This window comes from Chiloscyllium plagiosum, chromosome 13, assembly GCF_004010195.1.
Source record: "Chiloscyllium plagiosum isolate BGI_BamShark_2017 chromosome 13, ASM401019v2, whole genome shotgun sequence".
NCBI lineage: Eukaryota > Metazoa > Chordata > Chondrichthyes > Orectolobiformes > Hemiscylliidae > Chiloscyllium > Chiloscyllium plagiosum.
In genome coordinates, this window is record NC_057722.1 from 6,644,986 (window position 1) to 6,667,032 (window position 22,047).

A 22,047-nucleotide genomic window follows, 5' to 3' on the forward strand; every position below is an offset into this window, starting at 1 on the left:
TCTGCAAATGCAAATTCACCCCATAGACTTAAATGTGTATGTGAGTGTGTGTGTGTGTGAGTGTGAGTGTGTGTGAGTGTGAGTGTGTGTGAGTGTGAGTGTGTGTGAGTGAGTGTGTGTGAGTGTGTGTGTGTGTGAGTGTGAGGGAGAGAGGGAGAGAGAAAGTGTGTGACATACACATTTGCGGATACATTCTATTTTGTTCAAAAAGCACACAATCTGTAGGCAGTCAGTCAATGTGACATTTTATAAATTCCTACTTTGGAAATAAAACCAATCTGACTCCAGGTTGGGACACAGGCAGACTCTAACCTCACACACTTAATGCATTGTCTGAGCTGAGATGTCCTTTTTTTATATATTGATAAAACCTTAACTTATGTCAGGGCTGTGACTGGAAAGAAACTCTGGATTCATATACTAATCAATCAAAACCTGTATACCTCCTAAGTGATTAAAGATTTAACAGCTATCTTGGTTTTTCTAATACATTGCACGAGTTGTATGGCAGTTTGATCTTTTACTACCTGGGAAGGAGGAGCAGTGCTCCGAAAGCTTGTAATTTTAAATAAACCTGTCGGACTATAAACTGGTGTTGTGATTTTTAATTCTACCCAACGTGAACAGTGTCTCCCCATTTACTATGTCGAGACTTCTCATGACTTCAAACACATCTGTAAAATCCCCTTACAGCTTTTGCATGTTTTCCAAACGATCTGTATAACTGGACCACTCTAATCTAGGTTCTGGTTTCCAGCATCTGCAGTCCTGTTTTTACATAACTGGAGCTCCTCTACCTGACAATCAAGGAATAATGAGGAGTGAGGGGTAAATGGGAATAATATCTTCAGCATGTGATCTCTTCCATGTTTGATATACACTATTGACATATTTAAGTAGTAGCCTTTACTCTACAAGATGGGCCTCTCATGAGGAGTAATTGGGGCTCTGGTAGGGGGTGGATTCTGGTGAGGAGTGAGAATTAAATCGGCCTTGGGTGGGTAGTGAGGGGCACTTGGGGCTCTGATAGGTGGTGGAGGTAATTGGAGAGCCGGGGAGGGATAATTTGGGCTCTGAAAGGTACTGGGGTAATTGTGGGTCTGGTGAGGGGTAATTGGGCTCCGGACAGGTGCTGGGGTAATTGTGGGTCTGTTGAGGGGTAATTGGGCTCTGGGTGGGTACCGGGGTAATTGTGGGTCTGGTGAAAGGGAGCATTTGTTCTGGCTCCCTCTCCCTGTGTCCTGTATGAACCGTTTCTGAGCGGGGACTCCGCGGTCTGGGAGCCGGCGCTAGCTGAACGAGTGTAAACCAGAGGGCGGGCAGAGCGGTTTCCCCAAGTTCCACCTTCGGATTGATGAGCCTGCCGCAGTGAACAAGGAAGCAGGCAGAGCCGTGGGGAGGGTGGGTGAGTGGAAGGGCAGACCACGGGAATAATTTGTGTTCTTAATGAGGGAGAGTGTGCAGCTACCTCAGCCTGGTGGTTGTTGTTGTTGGGGTTAACAATGGGGACCTGTTGTCCTGATTCTATAACAGCCTGGAAATTACTGACTCAGTGAAACCTTCAGCCAGAAACTGCTGGAATACAGCAGCCTGACACAGACAGCGTTTATCACTGATAGAACATTTCACAAGACACTGTTCATTACTCACTCACTCCCTCCCTCCAGCCAGGGGTTGCCTCGTTGAGATGACTTCCCGCTATCTTCCTGCTAAAACGGTATTATTTGAACAGGGAAGGTTTGGCCTGACCTACCGAATTCCTGCTCTGTGTTACCTGGCCCAGTCTGCGGCCATTCTGGCATTCGCTGAAGAGAGACTGAGCCCAGCTGATGCTGATGCTACTGTCCTGGTGTTCCGCAGGGGAGCGGTGTACAAGAGCCATGTCCAGGTGAGTGTCAACCTGAGCTCAAGGGGAGAAAAGTTGCATTTATTTCTGAAGTGTCCAATTTCAAGTACTTTGGGACGCCCTGCTGTATTTTTGTTTCCAATTTTCTCTCTTCCCCTCCAAAGGAATAACAAATTACTGTGTGTGGGTGTACCTGAACAAAGTCTCCTGATCTTCCTACAAACCAACAGAGTGCATCCACTAGATTCCCTCTGAACTGGAGTTTGGGGGTGGGGTTACTTGGAGAATCGGTGACCTGCTCTGTACCCATTGAGAGTGACTGGTCTGCCTACCCCCAGAGTCTGCCCCACATCCACAATCTGTCCACACTCCACCCCTACAGTATCCCACTCCCACTGTCTGTCCACACCCCACCCCTACAGCATAGCCCCCCACTCCCATTCCCCCATACATGTCTGCTGATAAGATTTAATACTGGGGGATGCTGACTCCACCTCTAGCAAGTTTCTTGTGTGTTACTGCTGCCTAATTATATTGTCTAATATCGTAAATGTGGTGAATGTCTGAGAATACAGCTCTAATTTGTGCAATGCCACCTTGTAGTGTATGTCTTGGAGTCTGCATATTGTTCTGGTAAGCTTTCACTCCCTCTTTCCAAGGTCAGTATATCCCTTGTGGCTGGCATGGTGGCTGTGGTTAGCACTGATGCCTCACAGTGGTAGGGACCCAGTTCAATTCCACCTTGGGAAAGTGTCTGTATGAAGTTTGCATGTTCTCCTGTTTGGGTTTCCTCCAGGTGCTCTGGTATCCTCCCACAGTCCAAAGATGTGCCAGTTAGATGAATTGACAATGCTAAATTGCATGTAGTGTTCAGGGATGTTTAGGTTAGCCATGGGAGTTACAGGGATAGAATAGGGGGATGGGTCTGGGTGGGGTGATCTTGTTGGGCTGAATGGTCTGTTTCCACACTCTAGGGATTCTGACCTTCTCTCAGGATTGGTGCCTGAACTAGTCTCATACTTGAGTTATGACATAATCGGGGCTCTGTATCATTATTGCTACCTGCTATTGCTATGGACAGTCAGGTTAATGCTGTACTTGTCTTTCTGAATTTTCAATGCCAGTGTATTGATCTATATAAATGGACCTTAAATCGCTTTAAACCTACATTGTTCATGTGGTGCAGAGTTGGGGTGTGGTCCTTGCCTTGGCCCATACCAGCCAGTACTGGTAATACAAACTAGGACAGGACTTATACAATTAATGGGAAGTGGGTTGTGTTCCAGAGCAGGGTGACAGAGGTTCAGGTACATAGTTGTTTGAAGTTTGTCACATGTAAATAGGGTGGTTAAGAAGGCATTTAGCACACTTGCCTTTCAGCTCAATGAGCAAACTTAAAACCTGAACCTCAACCTGAGCTACAAATCTTCTCCAAAATTGCCAACACTTGCCTCTATTGCTCACTCCTCCTTTGAGTATAGGAGTTGGATGTCATGTTGAGGTTGTAGATGACGTTAGTGAGGCCCCATCTGGGAGTACTATGTCCAGTTCTGGACTCCCTTTTATAGGAAGGATGCCATTAAACTAGAGATGGTTTAGGAAAGGTTGACCAGCATGTGGTCAGGAATGGAGATTTGAGTTATAAAAATATACTGGAAAGGCTAGGAATTTTTTTAATGGCATGTAGGAAGTTGAAGGGTGACCTTTTTATAAAATCATGAGGGGTACAGAGGAGATGAATGACAAGGGTCTTTTCTCTAGGATAGGGGAGTTCAAAACAAGGAGGCATATTTTTTAAGATGAGGAGAAAGATTTGAAAAGGACTGAGGGATGAGGTTTTCACCCAACAAGTCTACACTTGCCTTTTTGAAGAGTAACCCACCCAGACCCATTCCCCTACTTGATTATTCTACATTTACCCCTGGTTAATGCACCTCACCTACAGATCCCTGAACATTATGGGTAATTTAGCATGACCAATTCACCTAACCTGCACGCCTTTGGATTGTGGGAGGAAACCCATGCAGACACAGGGAGAATGTTTTTAAAAAAAAATCATGACACAGACAGTCGCCCGAGGCTGGAATCAAACCGGGTCCCTGGTGTTGAGGTAGCAGTGCTAGCTGTTATATTTTAATATGGACAGTGATCCGACTGTGCATCCAGCTCGATCCTACCTCTCCTTTTATTTATCTTTTTTTAAATTTGTTTTTTTTTTGCAGTGGGGAGACATGGAAGTTCTGCACTCCGCCTACCTCAAGAATCACCGCTCGATGAACCCGTGTCCTGTTTATGACAATTCCACCGACACCCTCTTTCTCTTCTTCATTGCAGTCCTGGGACGCACCACAGAATCCTATCAACTTATCACAGGCGACAATGTGACTCGCCTCTGCTGTGTCCGCAGCACTGACCACGGCCAGAGCTGGAGTGCCATCACTGACCTGACTGAGTGCACCATTGGCTGTGCCATCGAAGAGTGGGCCACCTTTGCCCTGGGCCCAGGCCATGGCATCCAGCTTCCATCTGGGAGACTTGTTGTCCCAGCCTATGCCTATCACATTGATTCAAAAGAATGCTTTGGAAAAATCTGCAGGACCAGCCCACATTCCTTCATGTTCTACAGCGATGACCATGGCACGGTCTGGAGATCCGGGGACTTCATAGACAACCTGGAGACTGTGGAGTGCCAGGTGGTGTCAGTGGATGAGGAGGATGGCCACGGTGTTGTGTACTGCAATGCCAGGACACAGCTGAACTTCCGGGCTCAGGCGCTCAGCACCAATGGTGGTGCTGCCTTTCAGGATGGGCATCTCATCCCAAAGCTGGTGGAACCACCCAGGGGATGCCACGGGAGCATCGTTGGTTTCCCAGCTCCCGTAGGGAAGAGGTATGACGAGCTTCTGGCCTTCAGCGCCTTTGACTCTGACAACCAGCAGCAAACCCGACTCCAGCACAAAGGCTTGAAGCTCAACTTGCGGTCTTCAACCTGGGTCCTCTACGCTCACCCAACCAGCCCAACCAGCCGGCGGCACCTGGGAGTTTACCTCAGTACCTTTCCACGAGACCCTTGCAGTTGGACTGAGCCCTGGGTTATTCACGAAGGGCCCAGTGCTTATTCAGACCTGGCATTCTTAGAAATGGCTGCTTCCAAGGGCCCTGAGGCTCAGCTCCCAGCAGTGGCATTCGCCTGTCTTTATGAATGTGGAGCCAGTTCACCTTATGAGAAAATAGCGTTTAGTGTCTTTACAATGCGTGAGCTGTTCCATAATATTCCACATCCACCTGCACAGTCTCAGGTGGAGCTGAGCACCAGGCCTACCTCTGCCTGCTGCCCCATCACATGAGTTGGAGTACTACTTGTGCAAACAGATAATGATTTAGCTACAGTTATCAACATTAGTTAGTTCAAGCAAATCAGAAGGAATGATTTTAATTGCTTGAAGCAAAATAAATTGACTTTATAGCAAACCTGAAGGCTTTTGTTTCTTGTCTAAAGTTGAGGTCTGATTGGATTGCGTTGGGTTCCGGAGTTAGACCAGCGTTCAAGTTTAATGTGAACCCTGTCTACCTCAGAATTGTTTCAAAGTTGGCTTTATAATTGAGCAAAGCTTTGCTAGTGTACTTTTTATATAATGCAGCTTCATTAGGATTCTATGACGAATGGTAAATTTTGGTGCCAAAGACTGATCAATCCCCTGGATGCATTCTAAGATATTAAAGGTAGCTGCAGAGATAGTGAATGCACTGTTATTGGTTTTCCAGGAGTCCTTGGCTTCTGGATAAGTCCCAGGGGATTGGAAAACTACCGTAGTGTTACTTATCCGTTTTTGTCCCCTTACTTTTTTAAATATATAGGCCAGTTAGTTTAACACATGAAACTTGAGAAAATGTTAGAAACTATCACAAAGGATGTAACAACAGAGCATTCTGAAATGTATCTGACCAAGTATGTGAAGGTGAAATCATCCCTTGCAGATTTTATTACAATTATTTTGATGTAATGAACAGGATAGGGGCAGAAGTGGATGTAATGTATTTGGACATATATACAGTGTAATGGGGATCAAAGCTGGGGACAGTTATTTATAATATGTTAATGACTTGGACATGAATGTACTGTTACCAAGTTTACAGATGACAAGGTGGGAAAGCAAGCGGTGAGGATGGTGCAGAGTCTGCAGAGGAATAAAGACAGGTTAATCAAGAGGGCAAAAACTTGGCAATTGGAATATAATGTGGAGAAAATGAGGATATGCACTTTGACAGGAAGAAGAGGAGCTGAATGTTATTTAAATGGAGAAGGATTACAGAAAGCTACAGGAGTCCTCCTGCATGAATCTCAAAAAAACATTCAGCAAGTAATAGGGAAGACAAATGGAATGTTGACGTTTATTTCAGAGTGGAGTGTTTTTTTTTAAAAATAGCAAGAAGATGTTTTGCTAAAACTATACAAGGCACTGGTCAGACCACACCAAGAATAATGTTAAACAGTTTTGGTCTCCCTTCCTTTCTCTGATTTTTAAAACAAAAAATTAGATCACTTCGTGTAGAAACAGGCCCTTTGGCCCAACAAGTCCACACTGACCCTCCGAAGCGCAACCCACCCAGACCCATTCCCTTACATTTACCTAACACTACGGGCAATTTAGCGTGGCCAATTCACATAACCTTGCACATTTTTGGACTGTGGGAGGAAACCGGAGCAAACCCATGCAGACACTGGGAGAATGTGCAAAGTCCTCAGTCAGTCTCCTGAGATGGGAATTGAACCTGGGTCTCTGGCACTGAGAGGCAGCAGTGCTAACCACTGTGCTGCCCACTACACTGGCAGTGGAGGCAGGCCAGAGAAGGTTCATTTAGATTGATGCCAGGTATGGAGGAGCTGTCTACCCAGGAGAGGTTAAGTAGATTGGGTTTATATTCATCAGAGTTACTTAGTTGAAACATACAAGAATCTTATATGAACTTGACAGGATAGACGCAGAGAGGCTGTTTTCTTTTGTTGGAGAGTCTAGGGCCAGAGGGTGTTATCATAGAATAAGGGGTTGCACATTTAGGACCCATCAGGTGTAATTTCTTCTGACTACTGAATCTGTGCAGTACTTTACTATGGAAGGAGGCTGATCATTAGGTATAACCAAGGTGAAGAAAGATAAATTTTCACTCAGTAAGGGACTTGGTCTTTTTTTAAGAAAAAGGCAGGAAGTGTAGTTGAGGATTATCAGATCAGCTACAATCATTTTATGGTGGAGTAGACTCAATGGTCTATTTCTGCTCTTGCATCTTTATGGTCATTATCTTTTATCAAGCAGTGAGGTGTAGGGAGCTGATGGGTCAGGATATATTGTATGTTGTTCCTCCTCCACTCTGAGGGAGATCTCCTGATTCTTACACTGAGATGTCACGAGCAGTGATCATGGTTTGCACCAATAAACCAGAAGCTTGAATTAATGCTCTAGAGACAGAAGTTGACATCCCAACACAGCAGCTGGTAAGAGTTTAAATTCAATTGATTAAATCTGGAATAAATGTAAGTCGGAAATCTGATAATCCCTCCTGCTAAATCCCATCCCATTCTTATATCAACTTTGTATGCCATCCTCCCCTGTTTTCATTCTCCCCATGCCTACTCAACCCTATCACTAATGTCCACTCCTCTTGCGTCCATTCAACCTACTCTCCAATTGCCCCAACAAGGGTAACTTTGTTGTTGGGATCAGCTCATTGTTGTCCCTTTTTTTTTCATGGAGAAAGTAAGGTCTGCAGATGCTGGAGATCAAAGTTGAAACTTTATTGCTGGAACAGCACAGCAGGTCAGGCAGCATCCAGGGAACAGGAGATTCGACGTTTCGGGGTCCTGAAGAAGGGCCTGTGCCCGAAACGTCGAATCTCCTGTTCCCTGGATGCTGCCTGACCTTTTTTTTTCATACCTTCCCAACTCTCCACCACAAACCATGAGCACCTACCACTGTGCTGATCTGTTTCCCATCCTCCATGCACCCCATGTGCTTGCTGTGTGGGACCTGTGGGAGAGCCCAGAACAAACGAGCATCAAGTTTTAAAGTTAAAAGTGCTGTCATGGGTGATGTTTCAAAACATTTCCTCACACAGGGAAACGTGGAACTCTTTCTTTGGTAACCAGGGACCAACTGAAATTTTGATAGCCAACAAAAAGCTCAGTTGTTGGCTAAGGTTAAGAGTTAGAGAAGACTGTACATGGAATTAAATTGACTATGATTACATTCTATGGTGGAAAAGCCATCTGCTGTTCCTTCATTCTTTCCAATTATTGATTTTTCTGGTACATTCTGCCCTTAACCCTCTGTAACAGCACCATCTAGCATCAGTACTTTGTACTGCAGGCACTGTTCTCCTTTGAAAGACATGCCTAAATGTTTGGAAGCCAAAAACATAGGAAGTGGGATAAGAAATCTTAAGTCTTTTCACAGCATTGTGTTAATTCAGTTGCAAAGTATACCCTGTGCTTATGTTGTTCAAGGCAGAAGGCATAGAGCTGAAAATCTTAAAGTAGCTCAAATCCTGTTCTATTGGATTTCAGTGGGCACATTGGCAGGATGCCAAATGCAGCCTTAACAATACTATGCAAGGTTAGGGCAGGACCAACTCCTGCTGTCTCCTAGCCATATTCACAAATCCTGCTGCAAAACATGCAAATTTAACTGATGAGGATATGTTAGTAAAATTCATGTTATCTCACCAACCAGAACACTCCAACTGGCATCTTTAACTCCCTTCCTCTGAATGTACAAACGTGCACTTTCACAAACTGGAAGATATTCCATTGCCATAGCACTACCGGCTAACTTCATGACTTGATGGTGACAGAAGCACTGGTTTAAGCACAGTTTAGGTTAAGGTCATTGTCTTAAAAGTCCCAACACGTTTTGTTCAACTTATTGGGAGCAATGGTCACTGTCGAACCATTGTCTGAATACCATCTGCCTTGCTAACCAGAATTTCTGACATACCAGAACCTGCTGGATAATATGAATTTAACTGTGCAGATGCTTCCCAGCTCTGTCAACAGAGTCCATTATCATTTCCGTAATGTCATATGTTTAAAATCACACAACACCAAGTTATAGTCCAACAGGTTTAATTGGAAGCACTAGCTTTCGGAGCGTCACTCCTTCATCAGGTGGACTCCACTACCACCTGATGAAGGAGCAGTGCTCCAAAAGCTAGTGCTTCCAATTAAACCTGTTGGACTAACCTGGTGTTGTGTGATTTTTAACTTTGTACACCCCAGTCCAACACTGGCACCTCCAAATCATCATGTTTGTGGAACTTACTCAAAGGATAGAAACTTGAATTCAAAGATTGCCTAAAATACGGACAATTATATTCACAAAATGAATTAGAGAGTCTGCTAGGCTTCTTCTGTATAGATAAGGATTGGACACAGCTCTGAAAAGACAATAAATTGTGAAAAATCTTGGAGTTCTGTTGACAAGGCTTAAAAGTAACAATGGCTGGGTGGCTTGGTGATCCCGTGAAAGTGGAATTACAAATAAAGCTACTCCCATGAAGGGCTATCAAAAATGTTCCAATGTTTGGTGACCCATTAACCTGTTGTGTTGCCAGTCAAAAACACTGATAAATGTTGTTGCATGACAGAAGCTGGCCTGGGACAAGAAATACTTGGCAGTTCCTCTTTAAGCCGAAAAGGATAGGCCAGTGCAGGTCAGTCTCTGTCGCTGTCCCAGCACAAGGGAAGATCCTGACTTGGGCCAAAATTTGGAGCTCATTCATTGACCTGAAAGATTACAGTGCTTCAGTGCAGGAGCTCAACGAACTTTGACTGGAAAGACAGAAGTTTGTGGTTTCGGGTGAACTTGTCACCCCACCCAACCTTCACTTTTTTCTTCAGGCCTACAAAGTATCATTCTGAGGACTGATTACAATTGACCTTTCAACTCTTTTGATATAATTTTCTACCAATCCGTTACAACTCCTCTTTCCACATGTATCTGTTCTGCATGAGGAATGGGTGATTGTTGCGTTTTAAATTTCTGGTGTTGTGGAACATAAATGTGCATCTTTTGACTTAAACTTCCATGAACATCTATCGTGTACTCGCTCTTTAAAGTCACAAAACCCCAGAGGTTAAAACGTCCCTCTTAAAAACATCTTGTACTCATCTGAAAGGGAGAAATTACCTTGTTTCCATGATAAGTGTGACTGGTTGCATCTGACTGTGCAGTCAGACACCAATAACTCATCCTGTCCTCGCCAGCTTGGCCAAAACCAGTGGAAAATTTGAAAGATCATTAATAAATTCATCCTCCCCCTCTTCTTTTGAAGTGCCAGGGTGAGTAATCCATCCTCAACTTAATACTCTACTTTCTACAGTGACATATGTTCTCTTTGCAGCCTCCTTCCATTAATTCTACCATTTCTTGTATTCTTTTTGCCATCACTCCCATTCTTTCAAACTCTCACCTGATGTACCTAGTAAAACCCCTACTGTCTTTCACCCACTTACATCCAAGGAATGCTGAGTTACAGTAGCCAGATGTCACCAGATTTGGCTGGACTATATTAAGTGCTGTTGGGTCTTGCTGTCGAAGTACAAACAGAGTCCTCTGCCTATGTTATTTCTTGTCTTTATAATTTAACAAAGCACAGGTGTCACTGGTTGGGCCAGCATTTGCTACCCAACCCTAATTGCCCTTGAGAAGGTGGAGGTCAGCTGACTTGATTCACTGCTGCAGTGCACAGGCCTTTAGCACACCCCACAGTGTCACAGTGCAGCTGATTGGCACAAAGGCTTGGTGAGCTCTCCAGGAATTCTTTGGCCATTATTCCTTATCAGTAAAAATAAATTGAAGCATCAGTCAACTGTAGGAATCCGAGCCCAGTTTTCTTTCTCAATCATGCATGGTAGAAATGAGAGGCACCTTAAAGTAGCTGCTGTGAATAAGACAAGACTGCACGCGTTCCATTCTTATATTTTATTCGTCCATTACACTGTATATAAAATGCGATCCGCAGCTCCAAGAGCACGGATACCCTCCTTCACCATAAATAACTACAACCAAACCTAAACTGGACTTTAAAATAGGTAATAAATGGGTTGCAAGGACCAGGTGTGCACTTGTACACTGTTAATACACGCAGTATACAAACACTGGACATACAGGAACACAATCCCCAGTTTCACTGACATGGCTATGAAGTTTAAAAACTAGAGTCCTTTATGTTCACTTCTTCATCCATTCAAATGGCAGGTCCAATTCGGGACACAGCGAGAGGGCACAGTGTATCAAATCCTCAATGGTGTGTGTTTTTCTCTCATTGAGGTGCAGGTACCCGGAATTTAGAACTTCAGACTGTAGGTGTCCGACCCAGAGATGGAGAAGCTCATGATGAAAGGTGAAGCCAAGAAATGATCTGTTGAATCACTTTTTGTGTGTTCAGTAGCAAACCAAATTCTACAACACATCTGGTTGCAATTTCCCCAGAGCCCTAGCTGTAGATGGAGGTAAAACCCAGAGAAACATGGCTAACAGCCCTTCACATCATTTCATAGGGATATACTTAAATCATAGTGGGAGTTCCCTTGGGAATGCTATCCCTGAATGTTTTGACGCTGGTCAGTTCTTTGTCTGGATGTACCTTTACAAACATATGCACACTTTTTCCCTTTACATTATAGGAATGGTATCTCAGTTACTCTTAATACTAACTCTGCCCATTCTTGGATAATACTGTTCAAAGTCTTTTCTCCCGAAAATTGTTATCAGTATAAGGGTTGTTGAGATCCTGCACTTAATCCCCCTACAAGCCCTCAAATAAAACCTGCAACTCTCACTTGTTCCACTTGGCCCTTTTACTGTCTCCTCCTAGATGCTACATCACGGCATTTCTGTCAGGCTTTCATTGTACTAGCAGGACAATCGGCTGTCCATATTTCATGGTGGTATCATCGGTCGTTGTGTTTCTCTTCCCAACGTAAGGTGTAAAAGCAAAACCATCTGGTGTAACTGGCCTTGCTGTTAAAGGCCATACAGAGAATCCATTCAGAGTTAATACTGATCCCAAGTTATACAACAGAATCTAAACTGAATGGTTTCCTACTTTGCACAATGAAACATCTGTGTAGTTTCTGAAAAAGAAAACACACAAATCAAGATGGAATACAGGAAATTATGGTAACTACTGTCAGCTACATGAAGTGAGGCAAAGAAATGTCCTTTTAGATTAGATGGATAAAAATGTTCATTTCGTCACACCCTGCTAATGTTGTCCCTGTTTATTCAGTAGGAAAGTCCATGTCGATGCCATTAAAGACATTGGCCAACAGTGGTTCAGTTGAAAGACTGAAGACAGTTCCCAATGTCTGCTGGAACATGGAGATCCATTGGCGACAGCAACTCACTTGCTGTAAAGTGAATTAAAACAACATTTCTTCAACACGTTTGTGAATTCCTGTTCTCTGGAGTATTGATTGCACCAGTCGGAGAGGGTGGGGACGGTAAAACATATTCTGGGAATCTACCTCTTCGATCTGCCCATAAACAGAGATGCACATTTTCTTCTAACTGTCTACTGGTCGCTCATTGCTACTGGCAACTGTTCAGCAATAAAGCACGCAGTGCAGTCAGGAAATGCGGCAGTTTCAGATTATACCAAGTGCTGGTTTCAGATATTCACTGTTAATTTTCTCCACAATCCAATCCGAGTTAGATTCTGGTCCATTGGCTTTGCTTGATTAACACTCCAGGCCAGATCTCCCCTAGCAACTGAGATTCTGGGATGGAGGTATTACCTTGATCCTTTGCACCCAACAGGATGGAGGAAAACAAACAGAGCGCGCCTTGGCATAATCACAGATGTAAGCGACTATGTTCCAGTGGACAGGAGTATGAACTACACCCTTTCAGGCAACACCGGCTTTTAGCATTGTGGAACTGGTCTTTAAAGAGACAAGATCGCTTCTGCAGGCCTCAGTAAATTGGGAGTATTAAAAAAGATGTGGGGGCTCACATTTAATTGAAGGGGGCGGCGAAAGTGTTCGTTCAGACTGAGGGATATTCAAGAGTAGAACTTTTGTCACTGATGGAGCTACATGCAAGTGTTTTTCTTTACATAAAACCCTTTTCAATCCTTTCTGTATGAATGCAAATCCTCCCTTCCAGCCAGTCTGAGCTAATCTTTTTAAATGCTGACTTGAACCACCAACTGAAACTCAGTGCTGCTTAAGAGTCAGGCAAGCCTCTCTTCAGTGCAGGGCTCCATCTCGCAGAATGTTGCACGGATGAGAAACCTCTCCCGATGGATCCAGTGAGTGACCGAAAGGCACAGGTTCCTGAACCAAGAGGCAAGACACACTTTTACTGTTTTGCCAGACTGCCTTCACAGGGGATTGAGAGTGTAGCCTGACTGATCTTAAAGTCTGAATAAGCTTCACCATCAACTCCACTTGCTACTTTCACCTAATCACTAGCAGCACAATGTAGCCACATCTTAAAATGAGTAGCTCAGGGAAGGTTATCCTCCGTTCAGGACCCTTTATCCTGAATGTGTATAATCCATGTACTTGCACCCTTATTACACGGTGTACTTATTTTTAAAATCGTTTAAAAAAAAAATGACCTCTGAATTCTGAAACAAAACCTAGACAGGAAAGCAAAAGAGATACTGTCTCTTTTTCACATTGTACATTTCTACTAATACAGTTTGATATGCACCAATCAATTCACCTTCTCTGTATATAAAGAAAATGTAAAAATATTATAACTTCTAATTAAAACAAAAAAAGATATCAACCCCTCTTATTTGGTGCCACCCCTCATGGTGGCAGTGATTAAAAAGTAAAAGGTATTCAGTTCGGATCCAACAGTGTGATCGAGTCTCGTCGCCATGACCATGAAGCACTGGCATCAGTAGCCACGGGCTTTCCTAACTGCAGCAGGAGGGGTGTTGTTGGGTGCTGGGTTCACAGGGCATTGGGAAGCCCCTGCAGGTGCCGAGATCTTCACCGTGCTGAGTTCTTGCTGGATCCACTGAGCGAATACCTGAGAGGAAGCAAGAACAACAAGTCAAAAGGAGAAGCTTCACCCACTCCACGTGTTTCTCAACTGCCTGCGCAGACTACAAACTGTATCCCACTCCACCCCCCACCTCCATCCTCCAAGCAGAGGGACTGACGCTTTCTCAGGACACACAGTTCAATTTCCCAGATGGTGCGAACAGGTTTTTTAACCACGTAAGAAACATTACTGTTAATCCCAATCTTAAGTCCCATTTCTCTGAGCAGAGAGCATCAAGTTAGATTCAGTCCAGAGGATAGCTCTCCCAATTTCAGTACAAGTTCCCAGAAGACAGTGAAGACGAACTTGCAGGGTCGACTGGACAAGGTGTGCCCTTGCTGTATCTGGTATGCAGGTCTGTATTGGCGGCTTAGTGGTCTAAGGCCACGTCAGAATGCAGTTTTGAGTCAACCACTGTGACTCTAGAGTCACATAAATGCCAGACAAGGCAAGAGTAGCAGATCTTTATACTCTCTCCACCTGACCCCCCTACCAATTCCATCAAGGATATGTAATTAATTAACTGGATTCAAATTTTCCAGCTTCATTGTGAGATTTGAATTCAGTGATTCTGCATCATTTTCTCACTGAAGTATAGAAGGCTGAAAGGTGACCTTACATAAAATCATGAGGAGTGTAAGTAAGGTGAACGGCAGGTGTCTTTTCCCTAGGGTGGGGAATTTCAAGGCTAGAGGGCACATTTTTAAGGTGAGAAGAGAAAGATTAAAAAAAAACCCGAGGGGCAACTTTTTTTAAAAAATACAGTGTGGTTCATGTGTGGAACGAACTTCCAGATAAAGTGGCAGGTGTGGGTAGAGTTACAATATTTAAAAGACATTTGGATAGGTATATGAATAAGAAATGTTTGGAGGGATATGGGCCAAGCACAGGTAGGTAAGTCTAGTTTAGTTTGGGATTATGTCTGGCACGGACAGGTTGGACCGAAGGGTCTGTTTCCGTGCTGTATGGCACTATTGATTCTTTATTATTGGCTGCAATTTCTCAGTCATGGTGCCTTTCTCCCTAATCCTTTTTCACAATGTCTGTAGTGATTGTACATTCTATTCAATAGTACAGTGTCCACTGTTGAACAAAGTGCTCCAAATGCAGCCTGGTTAGGTTTCAATACAAGTTTAATACAACTTGAGAATTCTGCACACTTGAAAATAAACCCTCATGGGTTTGGTAACATTTTAATTGCTTTTCTAACCTACAATGATATATTTGAACATTTGTTTACCGAGATCCTTTTGCTCTTATATTGCACTCAGTTTATTTTCTCAAGCATAGGGATGGTTCTGTTCATCTCACTGAAATGCACTACCTCATTTTTATCTGGGTTTGCTTGGTTTTTATCGTCGGATCAGGCCGAATGGACCATTATGATCTTTCCTTTTTCCCATGTTCATAAAGTAGGTCAACTGAAGGGCATTATTTAGGATTAATAATAGTTTGGTGAGCCGATAAACCCATTCATGCTGCCCTGTATAATCCCAATGCATTAAAACGGTACTAATTCTTAGAAGATTGGGAGCAGCATGGTGGCTCAGTGGTTAGCACTGCTGCCTCACAGCACCAGGGACTCAGGTTCGACTCCAGCCTCAAGCGACTGTCTGTGTGGAGTTTGCACATTCTCCCCGTGTCTGTGTGGGTTTCCTCCGGGTGCTCCGATTTCCCCCCACATTCCAAAGAAGTACAGGTCAGGTGAATTAGCCATTCTAATTTGTTCATAGTGTTAGGTGCATCAGTCAGAGGGAAATGGGTCTGGGTGGGTTACTCTTCGGAGGGTCGGTGTGGACTGGTTGGGCCAAAGAGCCCGTTTCCACACTGTAGGGAATCTAATCTAAAAAATCTAACCTAAACATAAAATGCTTTGCCAATACTGCACAAAAGTTAAATGCTCACTCCTTTCACCTCGTCAATGTATGTGTGAATATGGCTTGCTTTCACTCACCTTCGTACCCGCTCCACCATGTGCGCTACCAGTTTGTCTGAAATACCTGGGCAGGACTCCTCCGCCAGGTTAAACGCATTCTCCAGCTCTTCAATGGCACCCAGATTCCCACCGCTGAGTTTGTGCTTCTCTTGTAGCTGCAGCAGAATAAAACAAACACCATTAAAAACACCATCATTGAGCCATTGCCAGGAGACAAAACAGCATGTAGTCAATAACTGAAATCCCTATGTTTAAGGCTGCTAAAGTCCACTCATACGATATAAGACATAGCAGCAGAAATTCAGCCATTCGGCCCACTGAGTCTGCTCTGCCATTCAATCATGGCTGATAAGTTTCTCAGCCCCATTCTCCCCTTGACAACCTCTCAGAATCTATCTATCTCAGTCTTAAATATACTCAATGACCTGGCCTCCAAAGCCTTCTGTAGCAGTGAATTCCACAGATTCACCATGTTCTGGCTGAAGTTTCTCCTTATCGCCATTCTAAAAGGTCTTCCCTTTACTCTAAGGATATGCCCACGATTCCTAGTCTCTCCTACCTATGGAAACATCTTCCCAACATCTACTTAGTCCAGGCCATTCAGTATTCTGTATGTTTCAATTAGAGCACCCCTCAATCCTTCTAAACTCCCTCGGGTATAGACCTAGAGTCCTCAAACATTCCTCAGATGTTAAGCTTTTCATTCCTGGGACCATTCTCGTGAACCTCCTCTGAACACGCTCCAGGGCCAGTACATTCTTCCTGAGAGATGGGGCCCAAAACTGTGCACAATACTCTAAATGTGGCCTGACCAGAGCCTTATAAAGTCTCAGAAGTACATCCCTGCTTTTATATTCAAGTACTCTCAAAAGTAATGCCATCATTGCATTTGTCTTCCTAACTACTGACTCAATCTGCCAGTTTACCTGCACTTCAGATTTCTGAATTTTCTCCCATTTGGAAAGTAGCCCTCCCTACCAAAGTGCATGACCTCACACATTCCCATGTTGGTACTCCATCTGCCACTTCTTTGCCCACTCTCCTAACCTGTCCAAACCCTTCTGCAGCCTCCCCACCTCCTCAATACTACCTGTCCCTCTACGTATCTTTGCATCATCTGCAAACTTAGCCAGAATGCCCTCAGTTCCATCGTCTAAATCGTTAACGTATAAAGTGAAAAGTCATGGTCTCAACACTGAGCCTTGCGGAACACCACTTATCACTGGCTGCCACACTGAGAAAAACCCTTTTATCCCCAATCTCTGCTTTCTCCCAGACAGCCAAGCTTCTCTTTGCCAAGGATCAGAACCCACCACATGGAGAATCAGGGTGAAGGATTGTACCTCCTTGGTACAATATACTATGTTGTGCCAAACAGCTGCCTGGATGAGTTTAATTTGACAGCGATGTCAATGAGACCTAAGAAAACATCCAGAGGTGACTCTGGCAACTAAATGGAATTAGATGACGGATGAGAGCTAGTACTTGTATTTTTCCTTTGACTTAAAAACAGAAAAGGCTAGAAATACAGACGAGGGTGACTACGTTTGAAGAAAAAGCAGATTGGTGGTTGGATATGGTTTCTCAATAGCTATGCCTTCTCCTCAAGAGGAGGGATCTGAGCTTCTTTCTGAAACCTTATTTCATGGCCAACCCCCATTTCCAAGGGTGATCGACAGAAGAGATCGACCCTCCTTACACTGACTAATGACAGGAGTTAGCCTCCTGGTATCTGTACATCAGTAGTTTCTACGCAAAGAGTTTTCTTTGAACATACTGAAAACCCAGTAGAATGGGAATGGTGTACTGGACTCATCCTCTTTGCTGGCTGGTTATAAATCCAGGCCATACCGATGGGATTGAGGGGAAGGAACTGGTTGGAACAATGTTGAGGTATGTTAAGGTATGAATGCAGCCAGACTGTCAGGATGAAAGCATGTTCTCTCTCAGCACTTTGCCATCCAATCAGAACTCTCAAAGTGGATAAGCTACTTTTTATTAAATTATGTTCACCTTAGTGAGTTCTGTCGATTCCCACATGATATAAATATCGGAGCGGGGAACATGTGTGAGTTAGTGATGTTAACGAAGATAGGAAACCACTCTCTCATATTAATGTCTGCTGATATTAATGAATAGGAGAAAGATTATTTGTGACTCATGTCTTCGAAGTCAGTTACTTTAAGTATTTCAGCTGATGTATATAAGCAGGCACACTCACAAGCACATTCGGTCACTAACAGTGGCTGCATTACCTCTCTGAACATGGGGTTGACCAGGGTTGTCAAGCACTTTGATTTTGGCTGTCGCTTCATGGGCTCCAAGGGCTGCATCGAAACAAATTACAAAAAAAAGTCATCAATCCAATAGACAATCTTTCCTAATATTACTCGGTCTATCCGTCGCTGCTTATCCCACGGGTTAGTTTTCTCTTGCTCCTCCCTTCCCCATATGCTTAACCATAGAATACTGAGTAATGACACCTGTTTCTGAACCAGTGGAACTTATCTTTCTTGGGGGTCCCCTGTTCATACAATCTACAGGCTTTTTAAAGCTCTACTTGAGCATCACTTAACCGTTAGCAAGTGCTCTCAGTAACCTTCCTCTCTGCACTCCTGATCTTGGTAGTCACCCAAAATATCAAGAACAGACTGTTAATTGTATGATGTTTTCGCTGCAGGCAATCACTGTTTGAAATTTGTTATTTGATTTTAAAAATAATAATTCCTTTCTTCACCCTCCTCCAAATCCTCAAAACACTGACTTCTTAATGTGGCTCCAAATCCTTGAATGCGTTGCTTCTCAAATCCATGCTGACCCTTTCTGAAACTCAAAGATCAGGTCACACCATTCTGGTCTTTCTGAAACTCAAAGCTCAGGTCACACCATTCTGGTCTCCGCTTCTAGCACAGCACTGCAACGGCCCTAGTCAAAGTCCCAAGTGACTTCTCTGTGAGCACGGTACATTCTCCCATCATCTCCTCCTCTCTGATCAACCACACCATTGTCGTCCTTCAGTGTTTCTCTCCTGTTGTTGTCCAGCTCAGTGGGACAATCCACATGAGGTTCTACTCTTAGCTAAGCTCTTCCAGGGGTTCCCCAAAGTTCTATCTTCCCCTCTCTCATTGGCTTTTGGTTTCTCAGATGCACCATCCAATGAAACGTGGCTCACTTCCCAATGCACATTGGCAACAAAAAGCTCTATTACTCCATCACAACTCTTGACCTCTTGACTTTGTGTTACTGGATTCTTCAAGTATCCAGTCTTGACTGAGCTACAACCTCCACTAAAAACTATTGATAAGATGGAAGTCAACATGTTCGGCTCCCAATGCAAACTCAATTCTCTGATCACTGGTTCCAATCCTTCCCCCTGGTCATTGCTTCAGTTTGAACAGGACTGTTTGCAACCACAACATTCCATTCAAATATGGCTCTAAATCCTCTTCATTACCAAGGCCATCTCTGATTGCCTCTACCCTTCCCTTAAAAGGCAGGTGAGCTTTAGCCTAGAGAGTTTTAATACTCTTCTGGCCTGGTCCATCCAACATACTCTCAAAATGTTGGTACATGTAAACTTCTGCTGGAGGGCCAGTACCTTAACCTTCATCAAGTTCCACCCATATCCTCACTCAACTACACTGGCTCCTGGTCCTGCAATGCATCCAATTTGAAATTCACAATTCCCATGTTTAATTCCTTCATTGCCTTTCCCTTCCATATTCTACAGCCTTTCCCAGGTTTGCAGCATTCCCTCACCAAGTGAAAACTCTCCATTCCGGAGGCTCCCACCTCTCCTGTGTTCCTCCTCGTTGTTGTGTCTGCGCTTGGGCCCAATGCTATGATATCTCCAATAAGTTTTCTGTCTTTCACTCCTCCTTTACTACCACATTTAAAACCCATTTCTTTGATTAAACCTTTATTAGTGGGCGGCACGGTGGCACAGTGGTTAGCACTGCTGCCTTGCAGCGCCAGAGACCCGGGTTCAATTCCCGACTCAGGCGACTGACTGTGTGGAGTTTGCACATTCTCCCTGTGTCTGCGTGGGTTTCCTCCGGGTGCTCCGGTTTCCTCCCACAGTCCAAAGATGTGCGGGTCAGGTGAATTGGCCATGCTAAATTGCCTGTAGTGTTAGGTTAAAGGGGTAAATGTAGGGGTATGGGTGGGTTGCGCTTCGGTGGGTCGGTGTGGACTTGTTGGGGTGAAGGGCCTGTTTCCACACTGTAAGTAACCTAATCTAATTACCCCTCTCAATACGGCAGTTATTCTCCCCACCCCCATTCACCAACCTATTGTACTCTTTGCTACCTTCCCCCATCCTCCTCTCTGACCTATCAACTCCATCCCCACCCCCATTCACCTACTGTACTCTTTGCTACCTTCTCCCCAGCACCGCCCCATTTATCTCTCCACCCTGGAGGCTTCCTGCCTCTATTCCTGATGAAGACCTTTTTCCCGAAATGTCGATTTTCCTGCTTCTCAGATGCTGCCTGACCTGCTGTGCTTTTCCAGCACCACTCTGATCTAAACTCGGTGTTTATTTTTGTCTAGTTTTGCTTTTCTAGCACTTTACCATGGGGAACTTTCCTACATTAAAAGCTCCATGAGTTATGTCATTTTGCAAACAAGATGCCCAGTTTCAGTGGCATTAAAAGAACACAGATGTGAAGACGGAACTTGTGAAAACCTTTGAAGTAATTATGAGAGAGTATGGTCATGAAAAGATGACTTATCCAACTGGGGTGGAATGACTTTTTCAGATACATTATTTCCATATTGCACACATTCATTGGCTAGCTCATTATTTCTGGTACTTGGGAATAAAATATACTGGGAAGACACTCCCAGTATATACGAAGGAATTCACTCCTGCCCCAGAGACTGTCTGAATCTCTCCTGGTTGAGGGACTGAAGATGAAATGTACTTCGCCACCTTTCACACCATTGCAGCACCTGGAGAACTTCAAAGCATACTATAGCACACCCCATTCTACCCCGTAAGTCCTCAAAGAGTGCATCACTGCTGAAAACTGCTTGAATTGCTTACAGTAACAGTAGTAGGGAGAGGGTGCTGAAAAGAGACTAATTCACAGACTCACCTTCTGAGAAGTCGGAACAGGCATTCCGTTCTGAAGCTTGCTTAACGTACTGGGACGTACAGTGGGGAACGTCCAAACTGGGCACTGATCCCGTTCATCTGCGTCAGCTTCCCTACAAACAGATAGTCAGGTCTCTGAACATGCTTATATCTTCCAACATAAGGCTCTCTAGCTCAGATTTATACATTAGTTTCAATATTTCCACTCAACGCACACCCCTGCTTTCCCCCATTTCCTCAGCCTAAACAAAGATGCTTTGTCTCTGCTGAACAGTGATCCTTGGGTAAGGTACCAGCGACATGGCTAGGAACAGGGAGAAGGTCCTGAAAGCAGAATCCACGGGCTGCTCACAATCTATATCAAATGATTTGAAGGTCGGCATCAAATGTAGTATTTCCAAATTTGTAGATGATACAAAGCTCAGCAAGAATGTGTTATGAGGAAGATGTAGAGCAGCTTCAGTAACATTTAGACAGTCTTTGTGAATGGACAGGAACATGGAAGATGGAATATAATGTGGAAAAATGAGAGGTTATCCAGTGAGGTGCGAAGAACAGACTGCGCAGAGTACTTCTTGCCAATAAATCACTGAAAGCTAACAAGCTATTAAGGAAGTTAACTGAATTAAGGAAGTCTTAATTGCAAGAGCATTAGAGTTCAGCAGTAGTGAAGTTTTGTTTCATTCACATAGGAGCTTGGTTGGACTGTACTTGGAGTATCACAGGAAGTGCAATGAAGATTCACCAGACCTGTTCCTGGAATGGCAGGACAGCCCCATACAAAGACAGATTGGGCAAACTGGGTCTGTACTCTTTAGAGTTTTGAAGACTGAGAGGTGATCCCAATGAAATCTACAAATACTTAAAAGTGATAGACTTTCCCTAGTTGGGGAGTTACAATTAGGGGACACAATTTAAAAATAAGGGTATACCATTTATAGAAATGATTTGGATGTGAACACAGGAGGTATGGTTAGTAAGTTTGCAGATGACACAAAAATTGGAGATGTAGTGGACAGCGGACAAGGCTACCTCAGAGTACAACAGGATTTTGATCAGATTAACCAAATAGGCCAAGGAATGGCAGATGGAGTTTAATTTAGATAAA

The 22,047-nt window shown here is 43.9% G+C and overlaps 2 protein-coding genes across 2 annotated transcripts in view; one reads left to right on the plus strand and one right to left on the minus strand.

The window, feature by feature from the left end:
• The first annotated feature begins 1,421 nt into the window (after positions 1 to 1,421).
• On the plus strand, positions 1,422 to 5,290 carry neu4 (sialidase 4). Its single transcript, XM_043702898.1, has 2 exons — positions 1,422 to 1,888; positions 4,069 to 5,290. The coding sequence occupies exons 1-2, from the start codon at positions 1,688 to 1,690 to the stop codon at positions 5,191 to 5,193; spliced, it is 1,326 nt and encodes a 441-aa protein (XP_043558833.1). The 5' UTR covers positions 1,422 to 1,687; the 3' UTR covers positions 5,194 to 5,290.
• Positions 5,291 to 10,809: 5,519 nt separating this feature from the next.
• Positions 10,810 to 22,047, minus strand: part of stk25b (serine/threonine kinase 25b) — a 108,362-nt gene continuing 97,124 nt past the window's right edge. Inside the window, exons 8-11 of the mRNA XM_043701777.1 lie at positions 20,941 to 21,052; positions 18,097 to 18,168; positions 15,860 to 15,996; positions 10,810 to 13,890 (exon numbers count right to left, since the gene is read on the minus strand). Of these exons, the coding sequence (XP_043557712.1) occupies positions 13,851 to 13,890; positions 15,860 to 15,996; positions 18,097 to 18,168; positions 20,941 to 21,052 (361 nt within the window). The 3' untranslated portion in view covers positions 10,810 to 13,850. The remainder of the gene's footprint in view (positions 13,891 to 15,859; positions 15,997 to 18,096; positions 18,169 to 20,940; positions 21,053 to 22,047) is intronic.